Source organism: Podarcis melisellensis (genome assembly GCF_964234715.1).
Source record: "Podarcis melisellensis genome assembly, chromosome: 14".
Classification (NCBI taxonomy): Eukaryota; Metazoa; Chordata; class Lepidosauria; order Squamata; family Lacertidae; genus Podarcis; species Podarcis melisellensis.
This window is the reverse complement of record NC_138546.1, coordinates 48,295,626-48,316,754: the sequence shown is the minus strand read 5'-3', so window position 1 is coordinate 48,316,754 and position 21,129 is coordinate 48,295,626. Positions and strand designations below refer to the sequence as shown.

The 21,129-nt window shown below is 42.4% G+C and overlaps 1 protein-coding gene across 1 annotated transcript in view; it reads left to right on the top strand.

Annotated features, from left to right (window-relative positions):
- RAB8B (RAB8B, member RAS oncogene family) overlaps positions 1-20,613 on the top strand; it is a 42,688-nt gene extending 22,075 nt beyond the window's left edge. The window contains exons 2-8 of the mRNA XM_081887829.1: positions 7,383-7,443; positions 8,609-8,669; positions 10,666-10,743; positions 11,541-11,630; positions 13,353-13,418; positions 14,083-14,133; positions 16,668-20,613. Of these exons, the coding sequence (XP_081743955.1) occupies positions 7,383-7,443; positions 8,609-8,669; positions 10,666-10,743; positions 11,541-11,630; positions 13,353-13,418; positions 14,083-14,133; positions 16,668-16,760 (500 nt within the window). The 3' untranslated portion in view covers positions 16,761-20,613. The remainder of the gene's footprint in view (positions 1-7,382; positions 7,444-8,608; positions 8,670-10,665; positions 10,744-11,540; positions 11,631-13,352; positions 13,419-14,082; positions 14,134-16,667) is intronic.
- Positions 20,614-21,129: the final 516 nt, after the last annotated feature.

The following is a 21,129-nucleotide window of genomic DNA, read 5'->3' as shown; positions in this document are numbered from 1 at the left end:
TTTAAAGAAAATGATAACCTTTAAAAAAAAAAAGACCTGGCAATTTACTGTGAATCAAGCAGGGTATAGGAGAAGCTGGGGGAAGCCTATGCTTCGTCCTGTGCAGCCCTTGCTAACTTGGTGCAAGCTCCTCTCTGCCTCCTGCAGGCAGCGAATCACAAGAACTAGCTGTGGCTGAAATGATTGAGAAACCACATGCAGCGTTAACTCCGCCTCCAGTTTCCCCTGCCTATGGCAGCAGCCACAAGTCTCAAGAGCAGCCTGGCAAAAAAATCCAGAATCTCTGCAGCCAATCATCTGGTAGGTTGCTTAAGAATGCTGCTCCATTACTAGTCTGGACTTCTGGAGCCACTTTCCTCCTTCTGTTCCTCCTCCTGTTCTCCCGTAAACATAAACAAACTAAAAAGAAGCACCTGCGCTGGTCTTTTCCCCCCATCTCTGTGTGTGCACTGCTTGTGGGAGGGCAGTGGGTTTTGCTTTTGTTTATGTGATTGTGATTATCTCCCAGTCTCTCTCTCTCTTCATCCCCAGGCTGGCTTTCCTGAGGGAGCAGCTCCTAGCTTACCAGTTTGATTATTAACAGAGCCAGTCCAGCAATCACTGTGGACTGAGCTCTCTCCTTCATTGTAAAAGAAAGACTTGTTAATAATAATAATATAAATAATAATAATAAATTTTATTTATACCCCGCCCTCCCCAGCCAAGACCGGGCTCAGGGCGGCTAACACCAAATATAAAACAATTGATTAAAATACAACTTAAAAAACAAGATTAAAATACAACATTAAAACGCAGCCTCATTTCAGCAGAAGCTCAGAAACCTTTGGGGGGATGAAAATGTCAAGTCTTCATCAAGGCTAACTATCCAAAGTGGTCCTACGTGGGGCAGAAAAAGCCAGGGAAGTCCCCAAGTAGGAGTTCTGTGTGAAATCCTACTCTTTCCTCTCATCTGTGTTTGGGGGCAGCGGGTGGGGGGGTGTCTCTCCCCTGGTGTTTCGTTTTGCAACAGAGCAGCTCCCAGCTCACTGGTTTTATGATTAACTAAGCACAGAGCCAGTCCAGCATTCACCGTGGGCTCTCACCAATGGTTGCTTTTCATAATAAAAAGAAAGACACTGCTCTGTGCTTGAGACGCTACTCTCCCCCCCCCATCTGTGTTGGGGTGGCAGTGGATGGTGTGTGTGTATGTGTGTGTGATTGTCTCTGTGTCTCTCTCTTCCCCACTCCCCAGGTGTTTGCTTTTGGGACCGAAGCAGCTTTGTCACCCTCTCACACATTCAATCAAGACTCAGTGTTGAGTTATATTTGAATATCTAAAAGTGTGACACTGAATTGCCCTTTTTCTTGTTTAGTACGTAATGTAATTCATTTTTTAGGGAACATTCTCTTACCTTACCTATGATGTGGATGAAATAAAGGGGGTATGATTCCTTCTACAGCTTTAATTTTAGAAAAAAATATATGCTAAGTTAAACATTATTGGTAGTAAGTTGCCAGGTCATTACCACATTCACTTCTACATAGCTTCAGCCTTCTTTCACATATCATGATATATCAAAATATCATGATGTTTAGCTAGTGATATAAAAAATCAGATACTTCTCAGCTCCCATTGCATCTGCTAGCACTCGCCCAGCACAACGTTTCAGAATAATTAGGTCTTTAACGTCCCCAGTGGGACAGCCAAATTTAAATACAAATTTTGACCCATAGCTGTGAGGCATTTGCGAGTTTTTTTGCGGAGAAAGTTCTGCTGCTCCACCGTTACCTCCCTGCCAATTTGGATACAGTAATAGAACTGGAGGCCCCTGTACTGTCCTCGGGTCCAATATTGGACCATTTCGACTGGATACTCCCTGCCGATGTGGACAGATTCCTCCAAGCTGGAAGGCCCACCACTTGCCTCCTCGACCCATGCCCGTCTTGGCTTATTAGAGCATGCCCAGACGAGGTGCAGGTCCCCCTGGGTGAGATCATCAACTTATCCCTTAGCACAGGGACATTCCCAGGGGAGCTGAAGGAAGCAGTGGTGTGTCCGCTCTTAAAGAAAACATCATTAGATCCTTTAGATCTATCCAATTACCGCCCGTTTTTGAATTTTTCGTACCTGGGTAAGGTATTTGAGAGAGCGGTTGCTGAACAGCTTGGTAGGTTTCTGGAGGAAACATCGGCTTTGGATCCATTCCAGTCCAGCTTTCGTCCTGGTATGGGACTGAGACGGCTCTGGTTGCCCTAACAGATGTCTCTGTAGACAACTGGACCGAGGCGGGTCGGGACTGTTGATTCTTTTAGACTTGTCAGCAGCCTTCAACATGGTTGATCACAATCTTTTGGACCACCGCCTTGCTGACGTGGGGATTCAGGGCACAGTCCAACAATGGCTTTATCTCAGGTGGGGGACAGAGGGTGGCACTCGGGGAGGAGATGTCATCGTGGCACCCCTTGGTATGTGGAGTGCCGCAGGGCGCAATCCTTTCCCTGATGCTTTTTAACAGCTTTATGCGCCCCCTCGCCCAGATTGTCCGGAGTTTTGGGCTGGGTTGCCATCAGTATGCTGATGACACCCAGCTCTATCTGTTGATGGACGGCCATCCTGAGTCGGCCCCGGACACACTGACCAGATATCTGGAAGCTGTGGCTGGATTACTGCGTGGGAGTCTGTTGAAGTTCAACCCTTCAAAGGCAGAGGTCCTCTGGCTGGATCAGGACGGCATGGGGTTGGGGGCCAACTCCCATCTCTTGCGGGGTCTCAACTTGTGCCAGTGCCTTCTGTCAAGAGTTTGGGTGTAATCTTGGATGCCTTCCTCTCCATGAAGGTGCAGGTTGCAGCTACCGCAAAGGCAGCATTTTTCTATCTCCGCCGTATCAAAAAGTTGGTCCCTTACCTTTTCCCGCCCTGGTCTGGCCACAGTGATCCATGCGATGGTCACCTCCAGGCTTGACTACTGTAACTCACTCTACGCAAGGCTGCCCTTGAAGTTGTCCCAGAAACTCCAGCAGGTGCAGAATGCCGTGGTGAAGCTCCTTACGGTGTCCTTGCTGGGGGACCACATTCACCCAGTGCTTTTCCAGCTGCACTGGCTCCCGGTGGAGTACAGCAAGTGTTCTGGTTTTCTAACCTTTTTTTGGAAGCTGAACGTCTGATGTGGCTTCCGCTTGAGTGCAGGAAGCTCCTGCAAGCAATTAGAAGTCATGCCTTGGTTGTCAAACATTTCAGAAGTTGAACGGGCTTCCGGAACAGATTGCGTTTGACAACCAAGGTTTGACTGTATTAACCTTAAGTTCTTTCTGACAGAGGGGCCGTCACACAGCTGAAGATGGGATTGGACATGAGAATTAGCACCAAAAGCCGTCCTCTGTGGCTACAAATAAGATATGAAACATGCCTTGTAGTGGCACCTTAGAGATGAATAACTTATTGTGTCATAATTTTTGTAGAGTAGAACCTAGTTCCTTAGGTGCAATATTGTCCTTGTTGGCTGGTTATTATTAGTTTTATGTGTACACAAATCCAGAAAAGGTTTGCAAACTCTTATGATTCTCCTTCCTAAAATGGAAGGGTGCAGTAGGGCTGTCGTGTTTCTGTGCAGATATATACACTAGCATAATCCATTCAAAATACCAGCCATTAGTATCTTATTTTTCTTGAGATCCTAATTTAACATCTGAAGAGACAATGGCTTTCTGCAGTGGGGAAGATAATCCCATATCTTGATAGATCTATCTTTGATCTTGCTTAGCAGAAAAAGACATCTGAGCAGTGTATTGCAAATGTCTTAAAATCTCATTAAATCTTGACTAGCCTGGCTTGATACAGCTTAATACCTGAAGCAGAAAATCTAAATCACAACCCCTTTCATAATTAATACAAGACAGAAGCCTCTGGAAAATTCTACAATGGGGCTTATGTGGGAGGGAACTTCTATGTTTTTCTGCAGCTTCCCATTCATTTCAGTTGTAGCTTGCACAGGAAAACTTGCCTGTGGATTCTGCTCTGTTTGTGTTTGGTCCAAATGTGCCCTAAGTCTTCTCTTTACTTTGATTCTTGGTCAATCCACCTCTGCTTGGGCATAATGTTCCTCAGTAGCATTTTCCAGACTTCCGATACCTGAGGCAGACTGTTCAACTGAGCAGAAACTGGAGGTACATTCACTCTTACACATACACACTGAGAAGTTTAGTGCTCATAACACTCACTGTGTTTCTGTCAGCTGCTGTTCTGGGCGTGACTCCTGATGTGAAAGGGATTTGCAGAGAGGAAACGGGTTAATTCTCAGGGTAGTTCAGTTAAATGGCATCCCTGCCTCATGAGTAGTTGCAATATTTAATCATACCTGATGCAGACAGAGCAGTGTTATCTGTCCTAGTGTAGGCAAGGCTAGAGTACTGGATCATGCAGAGACTTAGGAAACAGATGTCTTTGTAGGAAGGTACCTGGGCTTGCACAAGCCTTTTAGTTATTCTTTATCCTAATGGCATATCAGCAGTACTGCCATGGCACACAATTTACGAGTTAGCGACCAAAGCTTTCTCACACTAGTGGGGATGGGAAATTCAAAATATCTCTAGCTGCTGCCTGGCTAAACTCTGAAACCTCCTGTATCATGTTCTTCAGTGTGTAAAGTTCACTTTAGAAACACTTTATTTCATGCTTCATGCAACTTCTGCAGCAGGAAGCAGTCGGTCACCAGACCTGTGCTGTTGATGGGTGCAGCAGCTCACCACTTCCTGTTGCTGAAGTGAGGAAACAAAAGAAACGTCAGCGGGTGGCTCATTCTAGCCACTCATTAAAAGCTGCAAGTAGTTGTAAGACTTTCCATTGCTTCCATGAAGAGAGAGAGTGTGTGTAAAAAAACAGCAACCCACGAATCCTGTGTACATTTCTCAAATTTGAACAGGAATTTAGTTAGTGATTGCAACTGCTATGTTATGGCACACATTACATTTGTAGTAAGAGAATTTAAGGGTTGCATATAATCTATGCCAGTGTTTTTCAACCTTTTTTGGGCAAAGGCACACTTGTTTCATGAAAAAAATTACGAGGCACACCACCATTAGAAAATGTTTAAAAAATTATCTCTGTGCCTATATTGACTATATATAAAGTAATTCTTTTGAATAGGAAAAAAATAAACACAAAGAAAGTATTTTATAATTACTTTATTATGAAATAGTAAGTAAACAGAAATATGAAAAATTATAAAATACTTTATTTTTAAATCTTTCAAATTTTTCAATTTTTCCCACGGTACACCAGGCAACATCTTGCGGCACACTAGTGTGCCGCGGAACAGTGGTTGAAAAACACTGATCTATGCACACCAAATGTAGGCTTAAACATAAGCTTGTAGGCACCAGTCCTTCCTATGGGATGGAATCCTTTCTGAGTGCAGGAGAAAGATGTTTTAAGCAGATAGTTCTTATCTCTAGGTTAAAAATTCTCAAATTTGCTATAAACAAGACAACAAGAACCCACTGACAGCATATGAATCAATATGGCTAACTTGACACAACAACCCACCCATGCAAACAAAACTCACTCACAAAACTGTAGGCAACCACCCATGCCCTGGGCCCCCCAACCTCTCTCAACACCAATGAAAACTAATACAGTGGTACCTCGGGTTAAAAAGTTAATTCATTCTGGAGGTCCATTCTTAACCTGAAACTGTTCTTAACCTGAAGCACCACTTTAGGTAATGGGGCCTCCCGCTGCCGTCACACGATTTCTGTTCTCATCCTGAAGCAAAGTTCTTAACCTGAAGCACTATTTCTGGGTTAGCGGAGTCTGTAACCTGAAGCGTATGTAACCTGAAGCGTATGTAACCTGAGGTACCACTGTATATTAGTTGTCAACAGCAAGTGGACTGCCAAGCCAAGTCTCAATTTTTCTAATTTAATTATCGTTAAACTCTCACATGTGTTGCCATTTTGTGCTGATTACTGTGATGGCAGTGGTCGCTGTTTTGAGTATGTTTATGAAAGGCAGGATATAAGTTAAACACTCATAGATCAAGGGGAAAGAGTTCAAGACTTTACATATCAGTCAGGAGTTGTGGGACGAAGAACACACAGGAAAAGGTGGAACTTAGCAACAGAAGTGAGCTGTTTTGAGTGAAATGTCATCTTTATTAGCAGAAGCCATGTCAAGACTCTTGTCTGATGTTAACTCTTGGTTATATTTTTTGAAGATAACTGCTCATTTTAGATCTTTCTGAAGTAGTCCAGGGCTCAGAAATTTATTCCATTGCAACAAAAGGAATACCGTGTTAGCTTCAGTCACAGTACAGAAAATGTCTATAGCTTATTCCATTTTTATTCTGCTATACTACTCATTTTATCTTTAATACTGTTCAGTATGGTTAAATGCAAGCTCTTCGTGCCCTTGACAGATAAATTTGTACAATGGATTTTAACACTGGGAATTCTTTGGAACTGTTTGTTGAGAAGCGTTGATCACTTTATTGGGGGGGGGGGGGTTAGGCAGAGAATAGTCTCCATGGATGGATTTGGGATAGGTTTAACTCTGCAGGTGGTTAGTCACTTCATGATGTGTAAAATGACTGCCTTTTGGATTCTGCATGACTAGAAAGCAGGACTGCTTAGATTTACATATGTAACTTTAGGAAGCAGCCATATCTGTTTCAGAGCCACTCTGTGTCTTTCCAGTTCTACTCATTATTCAGAACCAAATTAAACCTGTTAAAAACAAAGTTCTCCCCCCCCCCATTCACTGTAATGGATATTTTTAAAAGAGCAATATAATCACCAGTTGCACAGAAGTGGATGAAATTTTGAGGAAACCATCCAGAGTGAATTAAGCCTGTCAAGTTGTAGGCACCTTTTACCCTTTTTTAAAAAAAAAATGAAATAGTTTTCTGCCAGATTTGGATATCATTTGCAGGTATAGTCACCCCTTCTCAGGGGATGAAACCTGTTAAATTTCAGAACGATATCTGCAACAGACAGGCTTTACTCTTTAGAGGTGGGTGGAGTAGGAACCATAGGGTGGGGTGGGGGAGTCTATGGCTCTCCGGGAAAATCTGGGGCAGAGAAAATGTCATCACAATCCCCAGCAAGAAACAACAAGAGTCACTGGTAGGAGTGAACTTCTGTCTACCACCAAAGTAGGGTTACAGCTGCTTCTCCACAGAAGAGGCAAAAAGTCCCATTGTGAAAGTGAAGTTCCACTCACACTTCTCCGGAGCCCAGCAAGTGTGAGACTGGAAGTCCTCTTTCATATAAAGTAACGCTGAGAATTCTGAACTTCAGTATTTACAGAGTTCTCTCTGCCTACCACGATGATAGACAATATCTAATTTGAGAGCAAAGCAGCAGAAACCTGCAGAATCCTAAATAACACAAATCTATCTTTCCCACAGGAATTGATTTTAAAATCAGAACAATAGAACTAGATGGGAAGAAAATCAAACTACAGATATGGTAAGTTTTTTAAAAATGCAACTTGCCTCTGGAGCTAGAGACTTCAGATCATGTTTGTAAATTTCACACTCCTAGTAAAATCATAGTGCCTTGAATGTGACAACCAGTGGCTGTAACATCTGGGTACTCCCACTGATGACAGACAAACTTAGTTCCCTCCCAAGATTGTTAAAGAAGCATCCTGTATGTACTCAGCAGACAGCATGAGAGGATCTCCTCACACAATATAAAATCAGCTCCACTCGTCCACCTTCCTAGCAAAAGAACGTAGAAGCTGAGATCACTGCACTTGGAATGGAAAGATTGCACTGATAAAACTGCCATTTAATTAAATGCATACAGTTGGGGGAGATGGTGCACATGGATGAAAACCAAACTGTACATGTAAGGGCTGTACTTGGCAGTAACGTCTATTAAAAGTAAGCCTTGCTTCCAAATATGTCAGGGATTTAACTATAAAACTACTGTCTAGATCAGCCTTCAACCTGGTGTTTTGCAGATGGCTAGGGCTGATGCAGGTTGTAGTTTGTAACACATGAAGGGGTTGGGAAAGGCTAATCTAGAACCTTCTTGCTAGTAAATACAGCTTGCATAACTTGTACTTTGAATGCAAATGTATTGAGAATGAGGCTGTAACATTTTGCTTAATTGTACTTGTCCAACGTAGAATGTAATTGCAAGGCACTTGTAGAATTGTCTCATTTATTTTTAAATTGTTCAGCCCGGACACTAAGATCCAGCGCCGAGGGCCTTCTGGCGGTTCCCTCATTGCGAGAAGTGAGGTTACGGGGAACCAGACAGAGGGCCTTCTCGGTAGTGGCACCCGCACTGTGGAACACCTTCAGATGTGAAGGAAATAAGCAGCTAACCTATTTTTAAAAGACATCTGAAGGCAGCCCTGTTTAGGGAAGTTTTTAATATTTAATGCTGTACTGTTTTTAACATTTGATTGGGAGCCACCCAGAGTAGCTGGGGAAACTCAGCCAGATGGGCGGGGTATAAATAATAAATTATTATTATTATTATTATTATTATTATTATTATTATTATTATTATTATTTAATGGAAAGGTCCTCATTAAGGGCATTGGTATTGGGTGGGGGTGGGGGTGTGAGCACTGAATTCCTCTCCAACCCCCATTTCTTACATCTGTTTTGGTTTACAGGGATACTGCTGGTCAGGAAAGATTCCGCACCATTACAACTGCATACTACCGAGGAGCCATGGTCAGTGCTCTTTTTCATGCATAGTTTTTCAACTGTTATAAAAAGATATCAGCATCTCACTTTTGATTATCAAGTATATACTGTTGAAGATAAATATTTGGCCTTGCTTGACAGAAGAGCTGTTTCGTGTATCTGTCTTCTAAAATCTTGTTTCCAAACATCATGATGGGAGTAGTTTTTCACAGAAGATTTTAGATTTTGGACCAGAGCTCTCCAAACTCTTCGTGTTGGTGACACACCTTATTTAGACATGCATCATTTTTGTGACACAGTATTTCAGTTTTACTAGCAAACTAACCCCTTTCTAGCCCTGGGAGGAGCATGGGGAGCATTTGTGCACATACCTACACACTACAGCCAACATACCAACATGTTTGTAAAGCTGTGTTTTAATCCAACATCCAACACCCATCCAGTGTTAAAAATTCAGATATATAAGCTAATTGCCAAATGACACCCTAAACCTAGTTTATAGTTGCCACAACAGAATGTATAGGCACTATTTGGGGGGGGGAGGTAAAATTGTTATTGTTATTGTCGTCGTCATCATTTCTGTACCACTTTATATTTTAAACAAAAGATCTCAAAGCAGTTTACAGCACAATAAAACATCAAATAAAACAATCCAGAATAAAACAAATTAAAGCTTCAAGAAAAATATTTCAGATCCTTCTCAAAGTGGCATTTTGTTTGCCCCATATTTATTTACCTACTTAATTTTTATAGCTGCCCCATAGCAGAAGTACTCTAGGAAGGCAGTATGGTGTAGTGGCTAGAGTGTCAGACTGGAAGATCATGGTTCAAATACTGGAAGATCATGGTTCAAATACCCAGAATCATGAAGCTCACTGGGTGACCTTGGGCCAGTCACAGCCTCTTAACCTGCCTCACAGGATTGTTGTAGGGATTAACTGAGGAGGGGATGAATCATGTGCTCCTTGGAGAAAAAGGTGGGAAATACTTGCAATAAATAAGCTATTCTGCTTATATACCGTATTTTTCGCTCCATAAGACGCACCAGACCATAAGGCGCACCTAGTTTTGGAAGGAGGAAAACAAGAAAAAATTATTCTGAATCCCAGAACAGCAAGAGGGATCTGGCTTCTGGGATACCGTGTGGCTGTTCTGGCTTCTGGGATAACCGCGCCAAGCCTCTTCAGGGCAGCAGGATGAAGGCTTCCCTGCTGTGCGGGGCTAAGGCAGAAGCCAGGACAGCAAGCAAGATCACTGCATAGCGATCCCTCATGCTGTCCTGGCTTATGGGATAGCCGTGTGCAGCCTCTCCCGGGCAGTGGGATGAAGGCTCCCCTGCCCGAAGAGGCTGTGCGCAGCTAAGGCAGAAGCCAGGACAGGCGTGTCGCTGAAGGGGCGCTGCACAGAGAGGGAGAACTGTGCAGCGCCCCTTCAGTGAAGCTGGAGAAGGAACAGAAGGAGACCCTTCTGTTCCTCCTCCGGCTTCCAGGACAGGCGCGTCGCTGGAGAGGTGCTTCACAGAGAGGGAGAGCTGCGCAGCACCCCTTCATCGAAGCGGGAGAAGGAACAGAAGGGGCTCCGTTCCTCCTCCCGCTTCGCTGAAGGGGCGCTGCGCAGCTCTGCTTCTCTGCGCAGTGCCATTTGCTCCATAAGACACGCTCACATTTCCCCTTACTTTTTAGGAGGAAAAAGTGTGTCTTATGGAGCAAAAAATATGGTACTTAAGAAAGCTGGAGGGGTCAGCCAGATGGAGATGTCAGACGCCAACCTGGCATCCAAGGATCTCCACATAGTCACAGTTGGACCCGTGCCAGTTGCAAAATGCGCCTGGCATCTGAGGAATTTCTATCACTGCTCCCATCATCCCTGTTGGCTTCAGAATACAATTGGAAATTGTTTTCTGGGGGTTGGTTTTCCCATTGGTATCTGGTTGACCACTGTGAGAACAGGATACTGAACTTGATGGGCCTTTGGCTTGAATCCAGCAGCCAAGCACTTACGTTCTTACTCTGTTTTTTTGTAGGGTATTATGCTGGTTTATGATATCACAAATGAGAAGTCCTTCGACAACATTAAAAACTGGATAAGAAACATTGAAGAGGTATGTGTCTACAGGGGAACAACCAGCTTTGAGTGCTAGCTCAAATTTCACCAACATCATCTCTTAAATTGCACAGTGATGAGGACAGCAGCTGCCATGTCAGTGGGAAGTGGGGGCAAAGTGACTTTGATTCACTGGTAGGATTCAGGTGAAATGTTTTTATAGGATATCAGGTAAATCCACACACAAAAAGTGGTGGAGGGAAGAATAAATTGATTCAGACTGCTTTCTTTGGGCAGTATTAGATGAGGGTATCCCCCACACCCCGATGGAATAGAGATGAAACAAGAACTTGGTAATAAAAATGTAATGGTGTAGATTATTGTATAAAGGTGTATATTGATGGTCTATCTACTCTTGATCGTACATGGTTGGATAATATTTTAATTTTTATGTTTGAATAATGGCACTTAGAGATCCCTTTCTAGTTGTTGAGCATTTTGTTAAGGTCTGGGCTAAACTTTTATTTATTTTCTCACATAGCTGAAGCTTTTTTACCACTTGGTGCTTATTTAACCACCAGCATGAGGCCCTGCATTTTGACCCAGTAGTCCTTGCTCTGTTAAATGAAGCCATGAAAGTTTAAAGGGCAGAGTTAAAAGAAGAGATGGTGTCTCAAGAGATGAATTAATCAGACAATTCTTCATGAGCAAAAGATAGCTAGTTTTATTCTGATATAATTAAAAATGTGTTAATTTGTGCTTTGTGTTGCCTCTGAATAGCTTAGTTCTTATTATGTATCTGGCATATCAAGATTTTGTGACTTGGCTGTTTTTGCTGTTTCTCCCTCTGTTCAGCATGCATCTTCAGATGTAGAAAGAATGATCCTGGGTAATAAATGTGATATGAATGAGAAAAGACAAGTTTCAAAAGAAAAAGGAGAAAAGGTAAATCTAGTTTCATCTCTCTGGATATTTTTTCACCTTCCTGACCTGATGCCCTTTTCTTTCTTGCACCCATTTTCATTTTGAGGCAATGAGTGATGCAGAAACAAAATGTTCTCAATACTTTGATTTGGGGATGGTCTCTGAGCAAGCAGGTGGCGCTGTGGTCTAAACCACTGAGCCTCTTGGGCTTGCTGATTGGAAGGTTGACTGTTTGAATCCACACAATGGGGTGAGCTTCTGTTGCTCTGTCCCAGCTTCTGCCAACCTAGCAGTTTGAAAGCATGCAAGTAGATAAATAGGTACCACTGTGGCAGGAAGGTAAAAGGCATTTCCATGTGCTCTGGCACTCATCACGGTGTCCCATTGCACCAGAAGCAGTTTAGTCGTGCTGGCCGGAAAGCTGTCTGTGGACAAATGCTGGCTCCCTTGGCCTGAAAAGTGAGATGAGCGCCACAACCCCACATTCGCCTTTGACTGAACTTAACCATCCAGGCATCCTTTACCTTTCTTTTTTCCTTTTTACCCTTGAGACAGCAGTTTTCCTTGAGCATCTCAGAATCAACATTACTGAGATGAAATATTCATGATAGGACTGTAGGTCATAATATGCTAACCATCAAGTTCATCAAGTAGACGAGCTTAAATCACAAGAGTTTAAATACCCAAGACTAAAGACCTGGCAACACAGATAACAAGCAAAAGATTCAGGACATGAGACCCTTGAAAGCCCCACGACCATGCAGGCTGGACAGTCATTAACTTTAATTCTTATTTTGTGAATAGACAACAGTTTTAAAAGGTGCCAGTTGAAATCAACTGTATGTTCTCACTTCTGCTGTGGTTGTATCTGGGTCACAAACCTTATGTCCTGAACCAGTTTTGATTCTGTTTAGCTTTAGCATTAAAACTCAAAAGGTTGAGGTTTGCCTAATGCAGGCTTGAAAACTAACTTCAAGGACTCATTAAAGTAGACTTCAAAACCAATGCAAGCCTTTAACATTCTGTTCAGATCTTAATCTGAATTGAAAGGAATGCCTCTCCCACTGGAGTTAATGGAGTAAAGCTATGATGGAAAGGGGCAGGGAGGGAACATCTTAACAAACCAGTTCAATGGAAGGAAGCTGCTCTGTTAGATTGCTGGGGTGGAAGGAATGGGGGTGGAATTCTGCAGATGATGGGCAAGAGAAGACAGTTTTCCAGTACCTCAAATTGGCTCAGTTACTCAGGTAATTTCCAGTTTTAATTCTAGAGCATCACTCATTTCTAAGAACCCTTAACTGGTGTAAAACACCATTTGGTGTTGCTTGCCATACTGGATAGTATGCTAGCATCTTGGCATATTTTAGCTTTTCAAAATCAATGAAAATGAAAAAAATAACCCAGCAGGTAACAAGTAAATGCAGAGGCTGCATTCCAGAGGGACACATGGTGCCTCCTCTGTGCCCACGGGATGCTTCATTCCAGCGCTGGTGCCCAAATGTCTTCCAGGAGGTGAGGCCACCTAAAGGGAAAATGAGCCTGTTTGTGCCTCATCTACACGGACCTTTTGCACATTGGCCCCTTTGGATTCCAGTGGAAGAATGTCAGCTTGGAGGTGATAGAGATGGCATTGACTTAGCTATAAATTCTGCTTCCTGCTTTTTATCAAGCTGTGGTATAGTTGGGCAGTTAGAAGTATCCACTTTTTAAAGCACTAATGAGTTCTTATTAACACTTTTGCAGTTAGCAATTGATTATGGAATCAAATTTCTGGAGACAAGTGCAAAATCAAGCATAAACGTGGAAGAGGTAAGAGTAGCTAACAACCTGGTGAACGCCTGGTGGCTAAAATATTTTCTGATGTTGTGTTATAGATGCATTAAACAAAGTCCTATGCTTACACAGATGCTCTTGTGTGGTCTTCTGGGGTGGGGTTCAAATCTTAGTTTGACTTGCTAGCCAGGGATTATTTGTATGGCCACTAACACCTTGCTGAGTACTCTGGGGAAGCAGCATGAGTCCTTTGTCCCTCTTTTGCAGTGCTTCCATGGGCATGGGGAGAAGTGGGAATCACTTATGTGATAAAGCACATGCTTTGCTGCATGCAGGTGGGCCCAGGTTCAATCCCAGGCATTTCCAGCAAAGAAGATCAGGTAGCAGGTGATAAGAGAGACCCTTTCAGACCCAGAGAAGAGCTGTTTGAGCCAAGAACATAGCATTAAGTGGGAGTGCTCAGGGGAGTCCATAAAAGAGTGCTTTTACTTTGAGGCATGTTGAGGTCTCAAAGATCCCTTTTAGAAGCCAGTTCCTATAAGACCCAAAGTTTAATGGGACAAAGATTTTTCAGTTCCAATAAAGGAATTATTGTACTTTTCATTTTTTAAAAAAGTGCTTTGCACTCTTAAATGCGTAAGATGTGATGATTCATTTGTGGGGGGTTTTCTTACTACTCTCCTTTTTTCCTTGGTTCTAGGCTTTCTTCACCCTTGCACGGGATATCATGACAAAACTCAACAAAAAAATGGTTGGTTTCTCTCATTATTTGTATCTCATAATTAGTATGTTTTCTACCAAATTCTGAGATTCAGAGTGGTGTTCAACTATGTTTTACTGTGAGTCAACCCATTCAGATTAATGAACATGGCTAAGTAAGGCTTATTAATTTCAGTTGGTCTGCTTTGAGTAAGAAACGTAGTTGAACACCATCCCCCCAGTTTTGCCAGGCAATAGTAGCCAGCAAAATTTTTGTATTTTCAAACATACCTCTCTTCTCCAAAGAGGTGGGATCTTGTCTGTGATATGCTGAGCTTGGGAGGTGCTGGGGGCTCCTGTGAACCTGAACCCAGCAGTGACAAGCTCCCATCTTCCTCAGTCTGGAGCTGAGATAGAGACTTGTCCTTCTTGGGCTCCTCTTCACTCTGGCCAGATGCTTCCTTGCATGGCAAATCCTTGACTTTGTGCAGAAAGGAACTCCTTGATCAATCTAATGCTTTTTGTTTCATTTGGAACTGGAAACAACATTATAGCATAGAACAAACTCAAAACAAAGGAAGTTCTTACCATTGTTTTGTGCACATTTTGAACAAATTATGTAGTGTGCCAGTGTTGCACAGGGCAGTGGGAATATGCAGATTACATTCCTTTCCATATGCTCAAAAGCAACATTCTGCACAGTTTCTTCTCAAGATCTGCAATTAGGAGGCCCCTAGCCAAACATTTGTAAAGCTTGGAACTGGCCTGCAATGGTATTAGAGCTTATCTGGTGACATCCCACAGGTATTTTGTTTAACCTTTTGGCTTTCCACATCTAAATGGCTGCAGCTTGTCTTCCTTAGAGGACTCTCTTAAGTGCCAGTGAGTTTGCATTTGTGTCTTTAAGATGCAAGTCAGGCACCATAATCTGAAGAAGCCCTGATTCCTGCCTCCACCCCCACAGTGTAATATAAAAGATGTGCTACAACATTTGCTTTTTTAATGAGAACTTGTGCACACATCTTCATGAGGCCTTTCCATTAAGTAGTGGGCTCAGAGAGAGCCTTGCCATTAAGACATTAGATCTTAGGTGCATTAGAGGTGGCAAAATAGAGCATGCAGGTCTGAACCCTTGCGCCATCCTCCAGGAAATGCTCCTGCACAAGCCTTGCTGAAACACGTGGGAAATGTGCAAGAAAACAGAAGTGTGTAGTTCCCATTTCTTTGAAAGAGGTGCTCAGGAGAGTTTCCTGCCACATTGTGATCTGTTAAAATCAGATGCGGTGCTCTTTGAATTTCCCATTAGATATTCCCCCAACTGCTTCACTTGTCTTGTACTGCAAAGGGATGCAATGTTGCTCCTGTTTGTTTTCAAAACCACCCAATAAGCTAGATTTCCTCCTAGAGGGGAAAGAGCCCCCAGTTGTCCTGCTCAGGGATTGTCCCATTTGGAATAAGGTTTTCTCACTTGACATAGAACTGCCTTTGCCTCCTGTGCTACCTTGATTGTACTGACAGCCAAAGACCCACCTTTGAGGAAACTTGAACTTGTCTGATCAGTCATTTTTCCTAGTTTGCTGCACTGTGAATTCTGAATTAATTTGTATGATTTTTTATTTTTTTTGGCTTGTCTGTCTTCCACCCTAATCTGCTAAGGGAGGAAGGCCAGGATTTAAATGTAGTGACATAAAGAAAGCAAGGCTGTCCTGTGTAGTGTCCATGTACAGGAGGCATAATCAAGCTGAATCCTCTCTAGCATGAACTTTAGGAATGGAATTTGCACATGAATCTGCTGCTGCTCTTTTGCAAAGCTCCTTTTCACTACAGTGAGGCAGGCGTATTCATTCTTTCATGATTTCCCAAATGCCCGGTAGCTGAATCAAAATTGTGGAGTGTTACACCTGAAGAGGTTCTGAGCACCCACACACACCCTGGTGTCTGCATGAGTTTCTGTTCTGGGCATAACTTCAACAAGCACAGAACAGTGACTCATGCAGGGCTGCAACGGGCATCCACCTCTGAGGGCAGGTAACTACTGCAACTCTGTATAAGTTGTGATTAAATGCTCCAGATAGGGAGAATTATAAAGGCTAAGCAAAGGAGGAGGCATTATTAGAGCAGTGAGATGTATAGAGCAGGGTAGGTCCAGTGCATGGCCCTCACCAACATTTGATGCCTCTTGCACACACACACACACACACACACACACACACACACACACACACCCGCTGCCCTTGTGCTGCCTTCCCAAAGCTGGGTAGAAAAGAAGCTGGGTTTTGGGAAGGAGGCATGGGGGCTCTAGAACCCTGGCAGAGCCTGGCGCCTCGCTTAGCTGGCTTTGGGAAGGCAGCGTGAGAGCTGGGAGGGTAGCGTCAAATTTTCCAAAGCACTCTTCTGTGCCCTGTGTGGGGTCAGCTGCTTGACCTCTTGTTTTGAGTACACAATCGTACAGTGTATGATTTATGTACTAGTTTTTCATTGGATTTGAGTTTTGTTTGGAGGGGGGGGGCAAAAAAATCCAAAGGATTTGTTCATTCTGCGACAATAATACACCTTAAATCATCATCTTCTTATGTCTCTCCTTAGAATGACAACAGTTCAGCAGGTGCAGGTGGACCAGTGAAAATAATGGAAAACAGATCAAAGAAGAGCAGCTTCTTTCGATGCACACTGCTTTGATGAACTCCTAATAATAGACTGCAGCATACCTAGAGAGAGAGAAAACCCTTTTCCTGCTTCTCTGAAAGCACAGGCTCACCTGGCCTCAGAGCTGTTACCACCAGGCTGCTGCTGAGAGCTCTGTTTGAATGTAGAGTGTGCTAAACCAAGAGAGAAAAGGATTTTGGTTCGCTCTGCTTCTCAGCAAGTCGGGCTCCCTCTTCTCAAACACGGAAGCTGTGAAGTTGAGAGACACATGTGCAGGAGCTAAATCTTCTTTATTACTTTGTTTCACTGCCTGCTTCAAAAGCTGCTAAGTTTTTCTTTGCACACTCATATTTGCCCTCTGTTGCCTACTAGAGCACAGTCTTAACACTTGTCTTTGCACAGCTTTCTTTCTTTCTGTTCTGGTAAGCATTCCCTAGCATTTCACCCAGCTGTAGTATAAAGGGATCAGATTGGGTCCCATACTGAATACAGAGGGCATGGCCGTAGATGCAGCCCCCATGCTCAGAGGGTCACCATAGAGCCAATAGAATTCTGCCTACAATAATTCATGGGCATCACAAGAGGCCCTTGGAGCTCTGTGTGCTTCCTATATCCCCAGCCAGTTGCCCTCCTCAACTCAGTGTAATTTACTTGTGCTCTGTCAAGGCAAAAGGGAGGGCTAGATGGCATGTAGGCATAGACCTCCCACCAACACTGTGGCTCCTCATACTGCCTTGTGTACTTAATAAGAAGGGGCAGGAGGGCTGAAAGCCCTGCATCTGGTGGCCTGGAATATGGCCCTGGTATTTTTCTCAGGCATAGAAATATGCCTGCAACATAAATGTGGTTTTGTAGCCTGGTGTTGGAAAGCTTAACATCCCAGGCACTTAAAATTTCTATTTGGGCTTGCCACTTTTGTTTGACAAACACACAGATCTGTTTATATGGAAATTACCTTTTTTCTGAATGTATGGTGTTGAATTTCTATGTACAGAAGGTGTACTGGAACCACTTACAGTATCTCTTACATCAATCCAATTTCACTTCTATTTCATGCTGTATTCAGTTGAACTGGAAGGCACTCAGTTCTCTCTTGAATGCAACTATTCCTGTATATAAAGGTTCCTGTTTCAGCCTGTTGAATATTAATAGAAAAAGCACACACAACATGTGTAACTATCCCCTCTAGCTTTCAGTCCCTTTTTCAAAAAGCATAGTCACTGTCCTCCTGATATGACCTTCCATGAATCTTGAGGCAACTGATGTTGGTTCAGACAGTTAGAACAGATATAAACTTAGCTGCCTTTCTCACTTAACTGAGACTCCCATACCAGCCTATTTCACCACTATTTAAATTATTTATAAAATGTTGAGTTACTTTAAATACAGGTGCTTTAGTTCTATTGATGTGCCAAACATGGACCTTTGTAAGTTAAAACTTATCTCAACACAACCTTGATGACACCCCAGCTCCATGAGCTGCTGTTGTGTAACATGTCCCATTAGCTAGCCAAATAAGCACACAACGTTGCATCGTTTTAGAGGGTCAAATGTCAATATAATTCTAAGCATATCTTGCGTCATTCAAGGTGAATAGGTTGGCCACTGGCACTCTGTAACATAACATTGGTTGAGCGGGTTAGAAAAAACATTCCTGTGGAGTTGTGCATTTTTGTACACTCTTCCTGCCCCTCTGTTTATAATCCTAACAATATTGCTCCAATTACCTCTTGGATTGCAGCATCTGGGTTGATGCATGGAAAGAGGAGTGTATCCAACAGGAATATTAAGCAGCAAAACACAAATGTGTCTGATTGCTGTAGGTCCCATGCTTGGGCTAAAGTGTTGTGGTTCTTGCTTTATAACACAAAGTGCTTTTTGGGGGGCAAGTGTGACTCCACCCACGATGAATGTCCATCTTTTTTCCACATCTGACTTCTTTGTATTGTAATCTGTATCTCAGGGGGTTTGTCTGAAAGCCAAAACTGACAAGTTCTGTGGTTCCTTTTGGCAGATTTTCTTTGCTTATGTTTCCTCTTTGTTGGCATCATACTTCACATCTTGGTTCTATGTACGAACATTTAGTCTCTATGAACTTCCCTTTGAGAGAGCCTGTAACTAGTTGAATTTATATAAAGTGCTTCTTGAAGCAGCAGCAAATTGGGGTATCTACTCTGTTTTATTTTAAAAAATATCTTGCTATTTTCTTACTTCTAGCTGTGCTAAAATGTACATAATTTGAGTAAGACCATAGGAAATTCACTTTAAGATTGGTGTAAGGATGCCACACACTGTTCACTTTCCCTCATTGTTAATATTGTTAATATTTAGTTTTATCCTGTCAAAATATTAGTGACAGAATAGTCTGTTCCCTGCTGAAGTTCTGAAAATATTTGTTTCATACGGAAACAACTTTAGTCTTAAGGAAATGTTGGTATAGCCTATGCAGCAGTATTAAGTGCTATGGCTGCACTTCAAACTTTTCATAATGGTTGATTTAGCCCATTTTTCTACAAATAATATGCCTTGTCGAACTGCATTTTACAGTGTAAATCAGCCGATTGTCCACGTCAACTTATTTCCTTGAGTGCTCGAGGCAAACAGGCAAACTATGATGGTATGGGGACTGTCTTTGCCTTCATTGCTTGATGCAAACATTTCTTACCCCAGAACAAGTCTTGTGTTGGGTGTTAACCCTGCAAAAGACAACATTCTTCCATTTAGCTAATAGTTGGTTTAGATTCCCCAACTGTTGTCTTTTCTTCATGATACAACACATTTAGCCTTGCTCTGCAGAACTCACCCATTTAAATGAAGGGAAAACCTGGATACGCTTTCCAGAGCAGAAAGCATACACTCTCTTTCCATTCTTAGTTTTTTGTCGTTTACTACTGACTTTCTAAAAAGAGAGTGCAATTTTAAAACATGCATCTGTGCTTAGCTAAACTTGTTGATCCATCAAAGCATTGTCTCTCCTCCAGTTGACATTTTATAGCTTAATTGCTTGGTTTTAAGTTTCATACATCTGGTTAGACTTGGATTCCTGTGTGGCATATGAACTATAATCTCTTTTTGAACTTGGTGTTCTCTCTGTACCATACTTGTAAAATACTTGCTAGCCTTTTTTGAGAAGTGTTGTTTTTTTAAATAAATGGGGTATTTACCTGTCCCAAGTGCATTCCCACTTCTCACTTACTTGCAAATTCAATGAATAAAGTCCATTAATTCTGCTAGCCAAAATGGATGTTGTGTTAGACTTCTTTAAATTCTGTCATCAACTTGGTCTGTAACAACTTGAGAGGCTTGTGACAGTAAGTTAATGTGCAAACGTGTTTGATAATTATGGAAAGGCTTGATTTGGAGTGAGTGCAATATTTGTAAGGCTAAAGACTGAAGGAACTAACAGTAAGTCTGGTGTCACCATCTTCTAGTCTTATGCCTTTCATTTTAAAATACATGTCCATACAGGGCTTCTTAGATAAGTTCCCCTAGCTTCTGGGGAATTTGTAGTGTGTTCCTATGGCCTTACAGATATATTTTTCTGCCCAAATATCATGTTTCTCCCTTGAGCTTAACAGTTTTAATGAGACATACTAAATTCTGAGAAATAAAGCATGATCCAGAAGAGCCTAATTTTTACATAATTATTCTGCCACGTGTGAAGCACATATTATCAATACTCCAAAAGCCTAAAGTGGAAAAGCTCCAGCAGATAATGTGAACTTGTCATGTGGTTAACTTGTAAACTTAATCATTAACTGTGTATTGATACTGTGTACAAACGAACAAAAAGACAAGGGGGAGGGGTATTATTTCAAGTGAACTCTTTTATAACTATGTGCGTCTCAAATAAAATTACATAATTAAATATTAAGTTTTTATGAAATATGCAGTGTGATCAAACAAGTTCTGTAGTGCATTATCATTCTGCCTGATGCATGCTGTTGGGAGTAAAAAGAGGTAAGAGACAACTGTTTCCTGAAACTGAATGGATTGATTGAACACCCTATGTTGAATAATTCAGAGCATATCTACAATATGCTTAACCCTGATCGCACACAATTTTCAGAACTACACTCAGAAAAAGTAACACATTAGATCTACATCCCTGTCCAAATGTTGAATTACAATGCGCATCAACCCTAACTCTTGGCTGGAGCTGATGTGGGCATTTGGAGAGTCAGAAGTTCCCTATCCTTTGCCTACTGTGTCTCCAAGAGCTTTCCCCCCTAGCCTTGTCAGGAGACGCCAAGAACTGAGTCTGGAACTGTCTATGCCAGTGTTTCCCAACCTTTTTTGGGCAAAGGCACACTTGTTTCATGAAAAAAATCTCGAGGCACACCACCATTACAGCCCCGTGACGTCAGCGCACAGCGTCACGCCGGGAGGGACGCAGGAAAGT